The sequence below is a fragment of the Stenella coeruleoalba genome (assembly GCF_951394435.1).
Source record: "Stenella coeruleoalba genome assembly, chromosome: 17".
NCBI lineage: Eukaryota > Metazoa > Chordata > Mammalia > Artiodactyla > Delphinidae > Stenella > Stenella coeruleoalba.
In genome coordinates this window covers 23,755,872-23,776,598 of record NC_137163.1, presented here as the reverse complement: position 1 = coordinate 23,776,598, position 20,727 = coordinate 23,755,872, and the positions used below count along the sequence as shown (strand labels likewise).

The window sequence follows — 20,727 nt, the reverse complement described above, 5'->3', positions numbered from 1 at the left end:
CTGGTGGATAAAAATGATTCCTGTATCATTATCTAAATGTGTTTATCAACTTTTAACAGTGAGATGTTATTATTTCCATGAGACTTGAGCATGGAGAATGACTAGATCTATACTATCTTTAACAATGTAATCAAAGGGCTCTTTTAATATATACATTTTTAATGTACCTATCAACTGATTGCAATATTTCAAATGTTCTCTAGTTAAGAGAATTAACATAAAAGTCACAGTTTTAAATTAAATGGCTATTAGCATATTACTGCTTATAGTGAGACAGAGGGAAAACAGACATGAGGAATGCAGAAAGAGAGAGAGAGGGAACTTTATTTAAAAACTGGTAACATTACCAAAGTCCCAGGATTTTGTGATTGTTGAGTAAGACAATTCACGTGAATGGTCTGGTGTATTTTTTTTTTCATTGAAGTAGAGTTGATTTACAATGCTGGGCCAATCTCTGCTGTACAGCAAAGTGACTCAGTTCTACACATTCTTTTTTTAATATATTCTTATTTTTTGGAACCTAAGAAATAGCCATAAAACGTTAGTTTCATTAGTGCTATGACTCAAAATCCATTGCCCTTTTGTCTGCACTCAGTGGCATACTAAGACTAGGATAAATTCTATTATAACACCAGCATTTCCACGGTGGTTTCTCATTACTCACAGTAAGAGTTTTGGATTTGAATAATCTTACAATTTTACTTTGGTTATACAGTTCTTAAAAATGATCCAGGTAATATACAGTGAATTGTCAGCTGAAACAAACTGTTAACCTATTTAATTTCAAAATGAATGGGAAAACCACAGGAACAAATAGATCTTTAAAGTAATGACTGTTCTGTGAGAAAAAATCATGCATACCCTATTGATATTGGGGTACATGAAGTACAACAGCATAATTCATGGTTATGTCAAGATGACAGTAATTGTAATATTAAAGAAAAAGATGGCTGCAGCAATATTTGAATGATTATAGAATTTGTTGAGAGTAAATGAGCTGTAGCTTCTATCAAACATAAAATTCCCAAAAAGCCATCATGTGTGAGGATGGCAAATTCACAATGTTAGAAACATGTGCTAGGTATAGATTTAGATATGGAAATAGATATAGATAATGATATACATAGGGTATGGGTAGGGATAAGATAAATATGGATGTGACTATGAACATTGTAAAGATATAGATAGAAAAGTAGGCAATTAACATTCATTTCTACTCTTTTCTGTTCTTTCCATTGTACTGAAGTGCCTGTGAATCTTGGAACTACGCTTGCTAGACTACCTCTCTTTGCCAGCAAAGTTGTCTATTAGATTTTGCCAATGAAGGCAATTCCATAAGACTTAGAATGTGAATTGAGTATAAGCCATTATTATGTCTTGGTAGGTAAGTGCATTGGATTCAGCAGGTGTTAGAGGTGAAGATTTTTCATCAGCTTACCAGAATTCTTATTTAAAACAATTGTTTTGGTGCTGCAAAAAACTGAGCTCGCAATTAGTGTTTTCCGGCAATTTCTGCAAATTTCAGATTTCTTGAAAGCTAGTGAAGGTTCTCTCTGACCTTCATACCGCAGCCTTAAATTCAGAAATCTTGTTATTAAATGTGTTCCTACTTTAAGTATGTCAGTTTCTTTCCTTCTTGTCTGAACCCTGAGAGATGCACAAATACTATAAAACCACTATCCCGTGGAGAAAACATTTTCTTCCCTCAAAATATAGCTTGAGAATATCTTTAACTCTGTATGTTAATAATCATAATATCTGTAATCATAATATGTATGTTACATAGTTACATATTTATATATAAAATATATTTTTTAAAAGAGCATAAAGTGAACATAGGAAATTCATGTGGAAATATGAATTGACACATCAAACAATACCAGTATAACAATAGATCTTTTGTGGCAGTGGGTTGTATTAATATTATTTTTCTTTTTACTTGAATATTTTCCAGTGATCACATCTCACCCCAAAATATTTGACTTTGTAATTAGAAATCACTATTTTTTAAATGAATGAAATGAGGTTGCTCTGATTGGTTCATGCAGGTAAAAAAAAAAAAAAATACCACAAATATATTGGTAGCTTTCATGGCAAGTTTCCATATTCTATGCATTTTTTAGCCCTTCTATCCACCAAGAAAAGTGTCACATATATGGCAAGATTCTGAAATTTTATTTTTGAACAAATACCTCAAAGAAGCAAATCTTTAAAGAAATATACATATACTGTATTAATTTTTAATATATAGAAGTTTGAAGATAATATTTTATTACCAGATCTTGCCACTGATTTTGTAATGTCCTTACATTTGGTATATACGTATGTACAAATTTATGATTTTCTAATATTAGTGTTTTAAAATCTGCACTTAGTTAGGAAGATTATTTAGAAAATAATTGTTTCTTGAATCCTTTAAATTAATTTTTTGTCCTTCCAAACTTTGGTCCAAATAACTATTATAATCTTTATAAAATCAATGTAAGTTAAGGATTTGTTAAATACCATTTCTGAATGTACATAGAGTTAACTTGTGATGTTTTTCTAAAAATACCAGTTATAGATACAATAAAAATGTCTTCTAAAAAGTACATGACCATGCACTTAATTATATATTTTTTATTTGATAGATTCAATCCTTTTTCTATGAGGGCTCAATATCTTCTAGATATATTTAGAATATCAAATTGAAACATCTATGAAAGATTAGTTCTCTTTGACACAATCATTTTTTGACGCATATATGCCTTTGGATGTATGTTATGTCATAAAAGCAAAAGGGTAATTTTTTAAAAAGTGGTTCCTGATATAAATATGGGTCCTTATACCCTTTAATTCTCTTGACCTTTTAGTTTAGATTTAGTAAAATTACAGAATTAAAAAATGGTTAATAAAAGTTATCTGTTTCTATAGTTGTCTAGTTTAAAGTAAATCTTATCCATCATTCAAAAATGGTATAATTGAAAAATAAAAATAAATGTAACCAATGAGCTGTGCTCTAACCTATTTAGATTCAAACTTCAGTCTCTTGGAAACCTTTTTTTTTTTTTTTTTTTTTTTGCGGTACGCGGGTGTCTCACTGTTGTGGCCTCTCCCGTTGCGGAGCACAGGCTCCGGACGCGCAGGCTCAGCGGCCATGGCTCACAGGCCCAGCCACTCCTCAGCATGAGGGATCCTCCCGGACCGGGGCACGAACTCGCGTCCCCCGCATCGGCAGGTGGACCCCCAACCACTGCGCCACCAGGAAAGCCCTGGAAACCTAATTTTTTGATCTTGTGAAACTTATTGATATTTCTGAAATTTTTCTCATCTGTATAATAGGAGAATTGGGAAGAATATCTGAAATGATGCTATGAGAGTTGCATATAAATAGCCTGATATAGCCTGTGTATTCAGAAGATGTTAGTTTTTAACAGATACAGAATATCTATAGATCCCCTTAGAATACATATATTAACAAATCTAAAAGAATTCAAAAAGAGCTAATCTGGGATGCCTAATCTAAAAGTTTTATTTAGGGTTTTAGGATGCTAAATGAAATTTTTAGTTATGAAAAACATTTATATTTATTAGAACATCAAGTTGCTCTCTGTGAGATAAACAGGCCTTTTGATATGCCATTTTACAGATGAGAAATGAATGTTTATGAAGAATGAGTTACACAAGAAATATTGCTAGTTACTGACATAACACCATGTGTAGTTTACTTTTAAGATATCAGTGCTGTTTTACTGAAAACACGGTAACGGAAGTAAACTTTTCATAGTTTTGCTGTAAAAGATTGAATAAATATAATCCATAGAACAAAGTGGTTAAGCTCGATGAAGCCATCTTATGTTTTATGTTTTGACCCGTGTTTTAATGATTTAATTTAGTCTGTTTCTTTACTAAAAGCCACCTCAATTCTTTTTGGCAACATGCCTAGTATAAACAACAAATGATTGTGTATACTCTTGAATCCTTGCCTTACTCAGCTTTGAAAGAGTCTTTTATCTTGACAAAAAGTTCTAGAAACCCTGTCTGTCCTTGAGATCTATCCAGTCATTAATTTGAATGCTCCAAAGTGAAGAATGATATCTAAGGAGAAGAGTCATTAACTGCCTAAGGTGCATCAAAATTTTAATTGGCATTTTTTCTAATTTGCTTGTATGCCCTATGGCAATGAAATACATCTTAAGTTATCTAAAATTGGGGGGAGGAGAATACTAGCCACAGTATAACAATTTTTTCAAGCTCGTCCATAGAAAAACCCACTTCTATTCTCAATTTCTGTGTTTTGTGGAGTCTGTATTTTCTTTTTTCTTTTTTTTTATTTTTTTTTTTATACAGCAGGTTCTTATTAGTCATCAATTTTATGCACATCAGTGTATACATGTCAATTCTAATCGCCCAATTCATCACCCCCCCACCCCCCACTGCTTTCCCCCCTTGGTGTCCATAAGTTTGTTGTCTACATCTGTGTCTCAATTTCTGCCCTGCAAACGGGTTCATCTGTACCATTTTTCTAGGTTCCACATATATGTGTTAATATACGATATTTGTTTTTCTCTTTCTGACTTACTTCACTCTGTATGATAGTCTCTAGATCCATCCACTTCTCAACAAATGACCCAATTGCATTCCTTTTTATGGCTGAGTAATATTCCATTGTATACATGTACCACATCTTCTTATCCATTCGTCTGTCAATGGGCATTTAGGTTGCTTCCATGACCTGGCTCTTGTAAATAGTGCAGCAATGAACATTGGGGTGCGTGTGTCTTTTTGAATTATAGTTTCCTCTGGGTATATGTCCAGTAGTGGGATTGCTGGGTCATATGATAATTCTATTTTTAGTTTTTTATGGAACCTCCATACTGTTCTCCATAGTGGCTGTATCAATTTACATTCCCACCAACAGTGCAAGAGGGTTCCCTTTTCTCCACACCCTCTCCAGCACTTGTTGTTTGTAGACTTCCTGATGATGCCCATTCTAACTGGTGTGAGCTGATACCTCATTGTAGTATAGATTTGCATTTCTCTAATAATTAGTGATGTTGAGCATCTTTTCATGTGCTTCTTGGCCATCTGTATATCTTCTTTGGAGAAATGTCTATTTAGGTCTTCTGCCCATTTTTGGATTGGGTTGCTTGTTTTTTTAATGTTGAGCAGCATGAGCTTTTTATATATTTCAGAGGTTAATCCTTTGTCCGTTGATTCATTTGTATTTTCTATACAGTGCAATTACTAAGGTCATATTTGGATTAACAGTAAGCAAAATTCATGTTGCCATTTGGATCTCATTAATATAAGAGATAAATGAGAAAACCCTGGTGTTACTTCTCTTTATTTATTGAGTATACAGTTGTTAATATCACACATGCAATTACCACACAAACACACACACACTGTCTACGCCGGGAAGTCAGGCAGTAGCGTATCTGCATTTCCCAGACATTGTGTTATACGAGAGAGATAATCAGGATACAAGGACTGATTCTCACTCTGAAGGTGGAAATCTTCATAGACAGCAAACTGGATTGGGTTGTACCACTCTTAGTCAAACCTTTCTGATAGCCTGGAGACAGGGACTTGGAAGTACAGTTAAAACAGTGGAGTGCACTGCCATAGAGTATACCCTGTGGCCATTTGTTTCTATGGTCTAACAAGTCATTTATGAATTTTCTAATAATTTTTGTGGGAAAGTTGTTTTCTACCTCAACATTATATTATATTCTCAAACTATCGCATCGTTTTTTCAAGTAACACAAAATACATTAGGAGTTTTGGATAGTACTGTATTTTAATTTCAAAGAATGAAATAATATGTATTTCATATTGTTCATATTCATAAATAATATGTAGTAAATATAACCATGAATATAGTGAAGATCTCCATTTTCCAACATTATGCCTTACAGCACTATATTACAATTTTTTATCATTTAGATTCTGTATAATACTCATCAAATTTATATCAACAAATTACTACTTTTGTTACTATTTGCAATATAATATGCTTTCAATTTTTCTCATTCAGCTTTAAGGACATACATAGGCTCAAAGTGAAGGGATGGAGAAGGATATTCCATGGAAATTTTAAAATAAATTTGTAAATAAATATCAAATATAAATAATTGATTATTTTATTATTAATTGATTATTATCATAAAGTCATAATGTAGTACTGGTCAGAACATAAACTTTATATTCTTAAATTATGTACTTCATTTTTATTTCTTTTTTTTTCTTGAGAATTCTAAATTGTTTCTTTTTTTTTTAACATCTTTATTGGAGTATAATTGCTTTAAAATGGTGTGTTAGTTTCTGCTTTATAACAAAGTGAACCAGCTATACATATACATATATCCCCATTTCTCCTCCCTCTTGAATTTCTCTCCCACCCCCCCATCCCACCCCTCTAGGTGGTCACAAATCCCTGAGCTGATCTCCCTGTGCTATGCGGCTGCTTCCCACTAGCTGTCTATTTTAACATTTGGTAGTATCTGTAAGTCTGTGCCACTCTCTCGCTTACCCTTGCCCCTCCCCGTGTCCTCAAGTCCATTCTCTACGTCTGCATCTTTATTCCTGTCCTGCCCCTAGGTTCTTCATAAATTTTTTTTTTTTTAGATTCCATATATATGTGTTAGCATACGGTGTTTGTTTTTCTCTTTCTGACTTACTTCACTCTGTATGACAGATCCTAGGTCCATCCACCTCGCTACAAATAACTCAATTTCATTTCATTTTATGGCTGAGTAATGTTCCATTGTATATATTTGCCACATCTTCTTTATCCATTCATCTGTCGATGGACACTTAGGTTGCTTCCATGTCCTACCTGTTGTAAACAGAGCTGCAATGAACATTGTAGTACGTGACTCTTTTTGAATTATGGTTTTCTTAGGGTATATGCCCAGTAGTGGGATTGCTGGGTCATCTGGTAGTTGTATTTTTAGTTTTTTAAGGAACGTCCATACTGTTCTCCATAGTGGCTGTATCAATTTACATTCCCACCAGCAGTGCAAGAGGGGTCCCTTTTCTCCACACCCTCTCCAGCATTTATTGTTTGTAGATTTTTTGATGATGGCCATTCTGACTGGTGTGAGGTGATACCTCAGTGTGGTTTTGAATTGCATCACTGAGGTGATACCTCAGTGTGGTTTTGAATTGCATTTCTCTAATGATTAGTGATGTTGAGCATCCTTTCATATGTTTGTTGGCAATCTGTATATCTTCTTTGAAAAAATGTCTATTTGGGTCTTCTGCCTATTTTCAGATTGGGTGTTTGTTTATTGATATTGAGCTGCATGAGCTGCTTGTAAATTTTAGAGATTAATCCTTTGTCAGTTGCTTCATTGGCAAATATTTTCCCCAATTCTGAAGGTTGTCTTTTCATCTTGTTTATGGTTTCCTTTGCTGTGCAAAAGCTTTTAAGTTTCATTAGGTCCCATTTGTTTACTTTTGTTTTTATTTCCATTTCCCTAGGAGGTGGGTCATAAAGGATCTTGCTGTGATTTATGTCACAGAGTGTTCTGCCTATGTTTTCCTCTAAGAGTTTTTTAGTGTCTGGACTTACATTTAGGTCTTTAATCCATTTTGAGCTTATTTTTGTATATGGTGTTAGGGAGTGTTCTAACTTCATTCTTTTACATGTAGCTGTCCAGTTTTCCCAGCACCACTTATTGAAGACACTGTCTTTTCTCCATTGGATATCCTTGCCTCCTTTATCAAAGATAAGGTGACCATGTGTGTGTGGGTTTATCTCTGGGCTTTCTATCCTGTTCCATTCATCTATATTTCTGTTTTTGTGCCAGTACCATACTTCCTTGATTACTGTAGATTTGTAGTATAGTCTGAAGTCAGGGATTCTGATTTCTCCAGCTGTTTTTCTTTCTCAGCTTGCTTTGGCTATTCGGGGTCTTTTGTGTTTCCCTACAAATTGTGACATTTTTTGTTCTAGTCCTGTGAAAAATGCCATTGGTAGTTTGATAGGGATTGCATTGAATCTGTAGATTGCTTTGAGTAGTATATTCATTTTCACATTGTTGATTCTTCCAATCCAAGAACATGGTATATCTCTCCATCTGTTTGTATCATCTTTAATTTCTTTCAACAGTGTCTTATAGCTTTCTGTATAGAGGGCGTTTGTCTGTAGGTTTATTCCTAGGTATTTTATGCTTTTTTTTTGCAATGGTAAATGGGAGTGTTTCCTGAATTTCTCTTTCAGATTTTTCATCATTAGTGTATAGGAATGCAGGAGATTTCTGTTCATTAATTTGTTATCCTGCTACTTTACCAAATTCATTGATTAGCTCTAGTAGTTTTCTGATAGAGTCTATAGGATTCCCTATGTATAGTATCATGTCATCTGCAAACAGCAACAGCTTTAATTCTTCTTTACCTATTCTGATTCCTTTTATTTATCTTTCTTCTTCAATTGCTGTGGCTAAAACTTCCAAAACTATGTTGAATAATAGTGGTGAGAGTGGTCAACCTTGTCTTGTTCCTGATCTTCCTGGAAATGGTTTCAGTTTTTCACCACTGAGAATGATGTTGGCTCTGGGTTTGTCATATACAGAACTTATTATGTTGAAGTAAGTTCCCTCTATGCCTACTTTCTGGAGGCTTTTTATCATAAATGAGTGTTGAATTTTGTCGAAATCTTTCTCTGCATCTTTTGAGATGACCATATGGTTTTTCTCCTTCAGTTTGTTAATATGGTGTATCACATTGATTGATTCGCATATGTTGAAGAATCCTTGCATTCCTGGGATAAAACACTCTTGATCATGGTGTATCATCCTTTTAATGCGCTATTGGATTCTGTTTGCTAATATTTTGTTGAAGATTTTTGCATGTATGTTCATCAGTGATATTGGCCTGTAGTTTTCTTTCTTTGTGACATCCTTGTCTGGTTTTGGTATCAGGGTGATGGTGGTCTCATAGAATGAGTTTGGGAGTGTTCCTTCCTCTGCAATTTTTGGAACAGTTTGGGAAGGATAGGTATTAGCTCTTCTCTAAATGTTTGATAGAATTCGCCTGTGAAGCCATCTGGTCCTGGGCTTTTGTTTGTTGGAAGATTTTTAATCACAGTCTCAATTTCAGTTCTTGTGATTGGTCTGTTTGTATTTCTTCCTGGTTCAGTCTCGGAAGGTTGTACTTTTCTAAGAATGTGTCCATTTCTTCCAGGTTGTCCATTTTATTGGCGTATAGCTACTTGTAGTAATCTCTCATGATACTTTGTATTTCTGCAGTATCAGTTGTTACTTCTCCTTTTTCATTTATAATTCTATTGATTTGAGTGTTCTCTTGATGTGTCTGGCAAATGATTTATCAATTTTGTTTATCTTCTTAAAGAACCAGCTGTTAGTTTTACTGATCTTTGCTATTGTTTCCTTCATTTTTTTTCATTTATTTCTGATCTGATCTTTATGATTTCTTTTCTTCTGCTAACTTCGGGTTTTTTTTGTGTTTTTTTTTCTTCTTTCATTGCTTTAGGTTTAATGTTAGGTTGTTTATTTGAGATGTTTCCTGTTTCCTGAGGTAGGATTATATTGCTATAAACTTCTGTCTTAGAGCTGCTTTTGCTGTATCCCATAGGTTTTGGGTTGTTGTGTTTTCATTGTCATTTGTTTCTAGGTATTTTTTGATTTCCTCTTTGATTTCTTCAGTGATCTCTTGGTTATTAAGTAGTGTATTGTTTAGCCTCCATGTGTTTGTATTTTTTACAGATTTTTTTCCTATAATTGATATCTACTCTCATAGCCTTGTTGTCGGAAAGGATACTTGATATGATTTCAATTTTCCTAGATTTACCAAGGCTTGATTTGTGACCCAAGATATGATAAATCTTGGAGAATGTTCCATGAGCACTTGAGAGGAAAGTGTATTCTGTTGTTTTTGGATGGAATGTCCTATAAATATCAATTAAGTCCATCTTGTTTAATGTATCATTTTAAGCTTGTATTTCCTTATTTATTTTCATTTTGGATGATCTATCCATTTGTGAAAGTGAGGTGTTAAAGTCCCCTACTATGATTGAGTTACTGTCAATTTCCCCTTTTATGCCTGTTAGCATTTGCCTTATGTATTGAGGTGCTCCTATGTTGGATGTATAAATATTTACAATTGTTATATCTTCTTCTTCGATTGAGCCCTTGATCATTATGTACTGTCCTTCTTTGTCTCCTGTAATAGTTTTTATTGTAAAGTCTATTTTGTCTGATATGAGAATTGCTACTCCAGCTTTCTTTTGATTTCCATTTGCATGGAATATCTTTTTCCATCCCCTCACTTTCAGTCTGTATGTGTCCCTACGTCTGAAGTGAGTCTCTTGTAGACAGCATATATGTGGGTCTTGTTTTTGTATCCATTCAGCCATTCTGTGTCTTTTGATTGGAGCATTTAATCGATTTACATTTAACATAGTTATCTACATGTATGTTCCTATTACCATTTTCTTAATTGTTTTGGGTTTGCTATTGTTGGTCTCTTTCTTCTCTTGTGTTTCCTGCCTAGAGAAGTTCCTTTAGCATTTGTTGTAAAACTGATTTCGTGGTGCTGAATTCTCTTAGCTTTTGCTTGTCTATTAAACTTTTTATTTCTCTGTTGAATCTGAATGAGATCCTTGCTGTGTAGAGTAATGTTGATTGTAGTTTTTTCCCTTTCATCACTTTAAATATGTCCTGCCACTCCCTTCTGGCTTGCAAAGTTTCTGCTGAAAGATCAGCTGTTAACTTTATGGGGATTCCCTTGTATGTTATTTGTTGTTTTTCCCTTGCTCTTTTAATATTTTTTGTTTATATTTACTTTTTGATAGTTTGATTCATATGTGTCTTGGCATGTTTCTCCTTGGATTTATCCTGTGTGGGACTCTCTGTGCTTCCTGGACTTAACCATTTCCTTTCCCGTATTAGGGAAGTTTTCAACTATAATCTCTTCAAATACTTTCTCAGTCCCTTTCTTTTTCTCTTCTTCTTCTGGGACCCCTATAATTCAAATGTTGGTGCGTTTAATGTTGTACCAGAGGTCTCTGAGACTCTCTTCAATTCTTTTCATTCTTTTTTCTTTATTCTGCTCTGCAGTAGTTACTTCCACTATTTTATCTTCCAGGTCACTTATCCATTCTTCTGCCTCAGTTATTTCTGCTATTGATTGCTTCTAGAGAATTTTTAATTTCACTTATTGTGTTGTTCATCATTGGTTGTTTGCTCTTTAGTTTACTTAGGTCCTTATTAAACATTTCTTGTATTTTCTCCATTCTATTTTCAAGATTTTGGATCATCTTTACTATCATTACTCTGAATTCTCTTTTTCAGCTAGACTGCCTATTACCACTTCATTTGTTTGGTCTGGTGGGTTTTTACCTTGCTCCTTCATCTGCTGTGTGTTTCTCTGTCTTCTCATTTTGCTTAACTTACTGTGTTTGGGGTCTCCTTTTCACAGACTGCAGGTTTGTAGCTCCCTTTGTTTTTGGTGTCTGCCCCCAGTGCCTAAGGTTGGTTCAGTGGGTTGTGTAGGCTTCCTGGTGGAGGTGACTGGTGCCTGTGTTCTGGTGGATGAGGCTGGATCTTGTCTTTCTGGTGTTCAGGACCATGTCTGATGGTGTGTTTTGGGGTGTCTGTGAACTTATTATGATTTTAGGCAGCCTCTCTGCTAATGGGTGGGGTTGTGTTCCTGTCTTGCTAGTTGTTTGGCATAGTATGTCCAGCACTGTAGCTTTCAATCATTGAGTGGAGCTGGGTCTTAGCATTGAGATGGAGATCTCTGGGAGAGCTTTCGCTGTTTGATATTATGTGGAGTTGGGAGGTCTCTGATGGACCAGTGTCCTGAACTCGGCTCTCCCACTTCAGAGGCATAGGAGCACCAAGACCCTGTCAGCCACATGGAAAAAGAGAAAAAGGAGAAAAAAAAATATGCATATATATATATATATATATATATATACATATATATATATATATACACATATATATATATATATACATATATATATATATATATATATATATATATATATATATATCATTGCTCCCAAAGTCCACCGCTTCAATTTTGGGATGATTCGTTTTCTATTCAGGTATTCCACAGATGCAGGGTACCTCAAGTTGATTATGGATATTTCATCCGCTGCTCCTGAGGCTGCTGGGAGAGATTTCCCTTTCTCTTCTTTGATCGCACATCTCCTGGCGTTCAGCTTTGGATATGGCCCCGCCTCTGCATGTAGGTCGCCCTAGGGTGTCTGTTCCCAGCCTGACAGGATGGGTTTAAAGTAGCAGCTGGTTAGGGGGCTCTGTCTCACTCAGGCCAGGGGAGGAAGGTGGGGTACGGAATGCGGGCAAGCCTGCGGTGGCCGAGGCCAGCAAGACGTTGCAACAGCCTGAGGCCTGCCTTGTTCTCCTTGGGAAGTTGCCCCTGGATCCCGGGACCCTGGCAGTGGCGGGCTGCACAGGCTACTGGGAGGGGAGGTGTTGGTAGTGACCTATGCTTGCACACAGGCTTCTTGGTGGCTGTAGCAGCAGCCTTAGCATTTCATGCCCATCTCTGGGGTCTGCGCTGGTAGCCGCAGCTTGCACCCATCTTTGGAGCTTGTTTAGGCGGTGCTCTGAATCTCCTCTCCTCATGCACAGTGAAACAATGATCTCTTGCCTCTTAGGCACTTCCAGACATTTTTCCAGACTCCCTCCCGGCTAACTGTGGTGCACTAGCCCCTTTCAGGCTGTGTTCACGCAGCCAACCCCAGTCCTCTCCCTGGATCTGACCCCCGAAGCCAGAACCTCAGCTCCCAGCCCCACCCATCCTGGCGGGTGAACAGACAAGCCTCTCGGGCTGGTGAGTGCTGGTCGGCACCAATCCTCTGTGTGGGAATCTCTCCGCTTTGCCCACTGCACCCCTGTTGCTGTGCTCTCCTCCATGGCTCCGAAGCTTACCCCCTCCTCCCCACACAGTCTCCGCCAGTGAAGGGGCTTCCTAGTGTGTGGAAACCTTTCCTTCTTCACAGCTCCCTCCCACTGGTGCAGGTCCCATCCTTATTCTTTTGTCTCTGTTTTTTCTTTTTTCTTTTGCCCTACCCGGGTACTTGGGGAGTTTCTTGCCTTTTGGGAGGTCTGAGGTCTTCTACCAGAGTTCAGTGGGTGTTCTATAGGAGTTGTTCCACATGTAGATGTATTTCTGATGTATTTGTGGGAAGCAAGGTGATCTCCACGTCTTTTCCGCCATCTTGAACGTCTCTCTGTACTTCATTTTTAAATTACAAAGAAATAATTTATCTAGAAAATTAATTATTCTTAAAACTAACTTTGTTTTTAGTAGTAAAATATGTGAATAAAATATTTTGACGCTATGATATATTCTGTCATTTGACTGATACTCTGCCTTCTCCATGCCACTTTTCATGGTTGAGGTTAGAATGAAATGCACTTTTTCCAGAACACTTTTCACCTAGGAGTGGCAGTATGAAGCTGTTATCTGAATTAATGCTAATTCTGATATCTGCATTAATTATGAAAGAAAAAAACTATATTTTATAATAGGAGAATAATTAAATGAACAATGTTTATAGTAAGATAAGTATCCACTAAATTTGATACTTGCAATAATTCTAATCACATGTGAAATATGTATATATTATTGCAAGGAGATTAAATATGAACATAAAATAGCATGTGTAGTATTGTCCTAAATATACAAATATATGTGCCTCTGCTTCATGAGATTGAGTGATCTTTTTTCTTTTTACCTTTTGCTATAACTTTCCTGTTTAGAAAATACAATATTAGCATAAAAAAGTAAGCAAAGCTTACAATTCCTCTTTTTACATCAAGTAGACCAAATTTGTTTTAAGCTAAAGATATAACTCTAAAGGAGTTCTCTAATGGTGCATTGCTGTAAGTATCAAATTCACCCACCAGTATCAGTTTTTATTTAATAAATTAAAAAACTTAGAGGAAAACAAGCAGAATCTTCAATAATTGGAGTTATAGAAAATAGTTTAAAAATAGGAAATTGTGACTACCAAACTCAATATACCTCTTATACAAGCAAGTATAAGACCTAAAAATCATCTTTTCTGTGTTATTACAATTCAAGTATAGCAAGCTGATTTTTAAAAGTCTATTGGAGTTCACAGAAAGTAACAAAACATGATTATCAATTTCTGAAAGAGAATAGCAGACATACCATAAGGACATGTATTAAGTGAGAATGTGAGAGAAAGAAAACGGAAGAAAGCAGTGAGACAAAGAGACAAACACAAAAATAAATCAAACTGCCAGGAGCTCGTTAGACTTCTAATCAAACAGCAGACTGTCTACAAACACAGTCTGGAAGGAGCTGTAGGTTATACACTGGATTTTTTCCCCTAGTCTTGCTAATTAAAATCAGCTCTATAATATTAGCAACAGTATCTCTTTAGGCATAAAGACCAATAGATATATTGTACATCAACAGTGACCAACATGCTATAGAGAACATATTAGAACTGAGTTCATAAAACAAATACCAAGAATAAACTTGTAATTTATATTTCTGTTTATATCTTTATATGTTCTATACAGTTTAAAAATTTTGTTTTTATTTATCTCATTCATTAAATTTTACCTAATATTGCTAAGAAAAAATAGGCTTTAATCAATAAATAAACCATGGAGATATATATATATATATATTCTATATATAATTTGTTTTGTAATTAATTAATTGATTGATTGATTGATTACAAGCATAAGCTCAGAGCTCAGACAAATCTGGGTTGCAATAATGATCCTGCCTCTGGTTACTTTTAACAGTGTTAACCTTGGGCAAGTAATATAAGTCTCATTTTCCAAACTGTAAAATGATGATGATAATAGTAGGAATCTTTTCACATTGTTTGAACAGGGGAGAAGTTAAATATAACAACTACAATATACAGTGTGTAATGCTTATATACGCTCTGTAAATTAAATGTTGTTATTCCCTATTTATAGATTAGGAAAGAAAGAATGAGAACAATAAATTTATTTTCCCCATCTTACCATTTTTTAACTTCCCAGAGGCCACAATTGCTTAAAAAAAAAAGGGGGGGGTAAAATAAAAATATTTTCTCATTTTTAAGAGGATCTAGAGAGAATAGATCCTTGTACAAACAATACTATCAATGAATTGATAGAAACTACCAGATAACATTTGGAGAGCTTTATTTTTTTTCATATTTATACCAACTATATATCATACATTGCTGATGTAAAAGAAATATACAAAACTCTTTGTGCTTTTAGTTTTATATACATCAATTTAGCTGACTTGAAAGTCTAAGATGCACCTTCCATTTTCTTTCATGGCCTGATTGGATGTTTACAGGTGAAGGCAGACACCCATACCACACCTACATACACCCACTAGTGCAGGCAAGCACACACACACATGGCATGCAGTGCTGGATGTTTTCTATCTTGACTTAGTGCTGTATCATTAACAAAAGACATGGAACGTTTAATGATACTAGCAATGATGACAAAATAGCACCATTGACGTGTCTGTCATACTGTATATCTTTGAAATGAATCGATATTAATAATTTAACAGAATAAAAGGAAGTAGAAAATGAAGTTAGAAATCCTCAGTAAATAAATGTAGAGCAAAAAAAAAGAAGAAAAATAGAACCTCACCTGTAATCAATCTAGTGACCTTTTCTTTGTACAGACATGTGGTTGCAAACAACCCAGACATTTTTAAGTGTCGTTCTGACTGCAAACAGTTGAAATGTATACTAAAAGGATTTTATATTCATGCAGCAGTTTCATATACATTATCTCATGAGATATTCAGAAGAGCATAGTGAAATGGACGGTATTTTCTTTATTACTAATTCTTCCAGTTTAAACACAAACAGATGGTGTGGATTGCTCATACAGCCAATGAACAACAAACCTAACCCTATAATGCAGGTCTTATCTCCTGGTCCAACATCTTTCCCACTATATTATATGTTTTCTGACTAAAAGTGGAAGATAATATATATCAAATATTTATTTTAAATGGGAAAAATCAATGCAAAAGAATATGGAAGACTGGTGAATGTATAAAAACTTATTGTTGATAATCTGATTCCTGTAGATCAGGAAGGCAAGTACACAGTAACAACTACTAGAAAAAGTAACAGAATCACAGAATCATAACTCAAACATAGTCAAGTATGTAAGGGTCTTTAATTCTTACAAATTATCTGCTTAGAATATTTTGAATTAGAATTAAATAAACACTATACTACAGTTAAGGAAAAATATGCATACATTGGTAAAAATCTAGGACTAAATGAAATATGCAGTGTCTGGCATTTTAAATTTGTTGGTTGAATTAGAGTTCATTTATGTTTAAAAAGAGTTTTTGATAAGACAGCAAAAATTATCGTCATATGTCTAGATGTTCTATTTTCTAACAAGAAATTCTAAAGAAACACTTATAGACAATCAGTGTGCCGGCTAATTTTCATATCTGTTTTATCAACCAACTTAAAAATAAATAATTTCATTTGTGTGGACAGAAACATGAATGTCTCAGTTGATATGAAGGTCTACTCTTCAGATATTTAGACTTTATAAACCATACACATTATCTAAAATTAATGTATTCTGCTATCATATAAATATTGATTTTAAGTATTTTGCAGATTGTTGTATATTAAAATTGGGTACATACCGCTGAAAGACACATTACATGTTAATCTTTCACTTTACTTAGAGTTATGCCCATAAAGAATGAAGTCCTGAGGTAAGAATTTTAAAAATCAAAATACCTTTAAGCACTCTAAAGAGGTACAATTCAATTTAAATTCAGAGATAATATTAATATAGTAGTGTTATGAAGTCAGACATATGGAGTTAATTTGTTCAAGGAATGATATATTTCCAAATGAATAATAATTGGATGGCAAATATGACTTTATTATAATTGCACCACAAATGTTAAGCATCCTTTGTAAAATAAACTACTTTTACCCAATAAATATTTCCCTCCATTTTTCCATTCAAAATACACTAACCTTGTCCTAAAGTTTGTAGGATGAGGATGTCCATCATATAAGGATAAGTAGTCGTATTCTTCTTCTAGAGCAAACGACTGAAAAACAATTTGTATTCTATTTCGTTCTTCTGCTATTATTACCCATGTACAGTTTGCACCATTTGGATATCCATATGGAAAACCAGGGCTTTCTATAGTGCCATTAAGTCCTTTTAAAGTTCCACCACATGTATAAATAAATCCTGTAACAAAACACAAATAAACAGACATTAATATTACATAAAATAAGAACAATCTAGAAGACATATTATTTGGAAAAAGCCTTTTGTTTTTCCAAGACCTATGTTACAATAATTTTGTAAATGACAATTTAAGAGCTAGGTAAATTATCTATTTTTTTTAAATAGATAAAACATCAGTAGCAAAATACTAGAAGATGTGTCATTTATCATACATCTTGTGCTTAGTAATTATAAACCAGTTGATGAAATAAAATCCTCTACACTTCTGATTCATTATACGTTACATGATCCAACATGCAAACACAATCCTAGAAGTACTTCCAATCTAATTGGTATCTTCCCTGAAGTAGTTTCCAATCTAATTGTGGGCACTCATAAACAACATTTTGACTTTAATAATGTTAGTATGCATTTTGGGTCTTAAAAAATTAACTCCAGTTTTTCTTAGTATATCATGCTAACTGTTTTGTGTATGCAAATCTGTACCATGCAACCAATGTGCCTTAGGAAAATCTGTCCCACTCTGATTTTATCAGAGGGATAAAAGGCTCAGACCTAAAAAACAAAACAAAACAAAACCTATGTAATTGCTCTTTGACCAGAGCACAGTCTAAACTAACCATATCAGAGTGACATCTAAGGTTGGGGAGAAAAATTGAGCCCTGGACAACTGACAGCAGCCATCTTAAAAACATCCCTACTAGTTCTATGGGAGGTCTAAATTATTGAGAGCTTGACTCTTGGAGATACCTAGAAAACAGCATGTTTCTTGAAGAATTTTTTATAAGTATATAATATTCTGTAGTCATATTGGGTAATGCAAAACCCTAAGATTTATAAAATGGGCAGAGAAGATGGTCCCCGGCATGTACCTAGACAAGTAGGTACATGCAGTTAAAGCTTGGATCTAGAGGCAGGCAGCCATGGTTTTGATACCTGAAAAGGTTTATCAAAAGTCCAGGCTCTCGTTCAACTTGTCCAAAAGAATTTGGTCAAAGAACACAAAACACCAAGGAAAGAATAAACACACACACGCTGAGGCTGGGAAGAAAAGAGAGCAAAGAAGCCGTTTATTGAGGCAAAAGTGAAAGTTACACACTCTAAGGAGAAGAGTATGGGCATCCTCCTGAGTAAAGAGCTGCACTACAGGGTTGATGATCCCCCTTTTCATTTTATTTTTAGCGCTTTGAGTGCGTGGAGGGTCTTTTTGAGTATGGGTGGAATATTCATTGAGGGGAGGGTTGAGGTGTGGCCTGGATTACACCAGGTTGCATCAGCTTCTCATCCTGCACATGCATTTGTCTCCTGAAGCTACTGTACATGCACTCTAAGAGCTGTTTTCCCTTAAATTTTTCCTTACTAGTTGAGCACCACATGTGGAAAGTCATACAGGGTCATCAGCAACCTGTGTGTTTTTATTTGCATATGCTCCCCAGTTTTCACGATCAGAGTTTCTTGTTCAGATGCTACAAAGTTTCTGTTTTAGATGCCATTACTCCATGTGTCATAATCTTATTAAGTGCAAAACATGGAGGTCGCTTTGCGAACTGCCTAATGCCAATATGTGAGTAGGCTGTCCTTGGGCCTGGTCCTGTCTTTCCTGCCTCAATTTCAGAAGTTCTGATGAGAATTCTTCACCCAGATTTTATTTCCACATCTATGTGTCCTACATGACGCTTAAGTACCATGAAGCTGTCAGTGAGAGATACCAAGCTAATTTTCATAAGAGAAGGCCATACTACCCAAAGTATCTTTGAAACTGGATGTAGAGATGCAGGAAATTTGGGGCTTCTCTCTCTGAGAAGAAATGAGTACAGTATATGTAATAAAGGTATGGATATGTTTTAAAAGTGTAAGAAACTATGCATCAAAGATGGGAAGCCAGAGTTGTAGATCATGGCAGATGGAGGCTAATTTGGGATGTTGTCCATTCATTCCACAAGAGCACCTTGATTTTGCTAGGGGAGCCACTTCTCTACCAAACAGCTATATGCTTTGGAATAGCTGACCCTACTGACTAGTGGTGAGGTGGGTGGCTCAGGGCTGGATTAATCAGTATAACCCTATCCTCCTAGCTGTATTTACTTCAGTAATATACTCTGATTATCTTTATATATGGGAAAGTCGTAAGCCTGGGTTATTCAGTTTGTGATATGTGGCATAGTTCTTGTGATCGTTTTGCCCTTTCAAAAGCTTACCAAGAAGCTGGATAAGGTGTACGTTTTTTAAAAATCAATATTTGTGTGTATACTTATAGTTTTGCTCATGCACCAAAAATCAAATAGGGCACTTTCTGATTTTCAAAAAGAAAAAGGAGAGACAGAAAGGTCCCTTTTGAAATTGCTTCTTGCAGAGCAATTACTTTGAAGCCTTAGGTTAATTAGCTACCACCCATTTCTATTAGTTTTCTGCCTGAACAGCTTCCAATTTGAACTTCATAACTAAATGCAAGCATGAATCCCTTCAGCTACAGTCTGATCTATGGGCTGTTTTATATAGTCTCAAGACCCATAACCCTAATAGTTTTAGAAAAAGGACATATGTCCTAAAATAACAGGCTCAGCCTTGTCCACTAATTCTTCAAGGGCCTGCTGATTCATGCAGTTCAATTCCTTTCCTTTTTTTTCTCCAGGCAAATTGGGAATTACCCCTATTTTTAGCTTCTTATCTGTGTTCTTCATTTGATTTTCATTTTTGTTTATATATGTTTGATTAAACATCACAGTGTTAATAATAAAGTACATTTTTTCAACAGAAGGTTAATAATTTTCACACCCAAAAGATCAGAAGTAAATAGAAACTTTAAAAGCAAAACAAAATTTTCCTCATTTACTTATGCTTCACAAGGTTTGTCATTGTTATAAGCTTACTTTTCCAAGCCATTTCTAGGCATGCAGGTAATATGTGTATTTCTATGCATTAGATATATTTTTTATAAATAGAGTCAGTCATACTAAGCATATTTTCCTGAATTTTTTGTTTAACTTTGTAAAATATAACTGATATTTTTCTGGATCCACATATATATGTTTACTACATTCCTTTTTTAATGACTACATAGTTAAATGGCATATGGTATGTCTGCACTATAATTTATTTGACATATCTCCTTTTGATGGTTTCATTCTTTGTGGTTTCATGGGTGTAAAGAGCAACTTTGGATGTCTATCCTTGTGTACTTGTGTGATATATCCTGCAGATGGAATTCCAGAAATGAGAGTACTAAATTTTAAGAGACATATAGCCAAACTGTCCTCAATAAAGTAAAAATTATTGCTGCTTTCACAAGGTTATTAAGTGTTTCCGACCTCCAACCCTGATTTTGGCAACACTAGGTTTTTCATAAGGCAAATTTTGCAAGGCAAAAAAAAAATATTATCTTACTATTTTATTTTTGCATTTCTCTGATTAGTACTGGGATCAAATATTTTGTTATGTGCTTTTCATTTATTTATCATTCTTTTTTGTAAATTGCCTTGTCATATCCTTTACATATTTTTTT

The 20,727-nt window shown here is 34.8% G+C and overlaps 1 protein-coding gene across 3 annotated transcripts in view; it reads right to left on the bottom strand.

Moving 5' to 3' along the window:
* CSMD3 (CUB and Sushi multiple domains 3) overlaps positions 1–20,727 on the bottom strand; it is a gene marked incomplete at its 5' end in the record, with an annotated part of 1,071,061 nt that overhangs the window by 938,587 nt on the left and 111,747 nt on the right. For all 3 annotated transcript variants that reach the window (XM_079901374.1, XM_079901375.1, XM_079901376.1), the window contains one exon: positions 17,003–17,225. In XM_079901374.1, the coding sequence (XP_079757500.1) occupies positions 17,003–17,225 (223 nt within the window). The remainder of the gene's footprint in view (positions 1–17,002; positions 17,226–20,727) is intronic.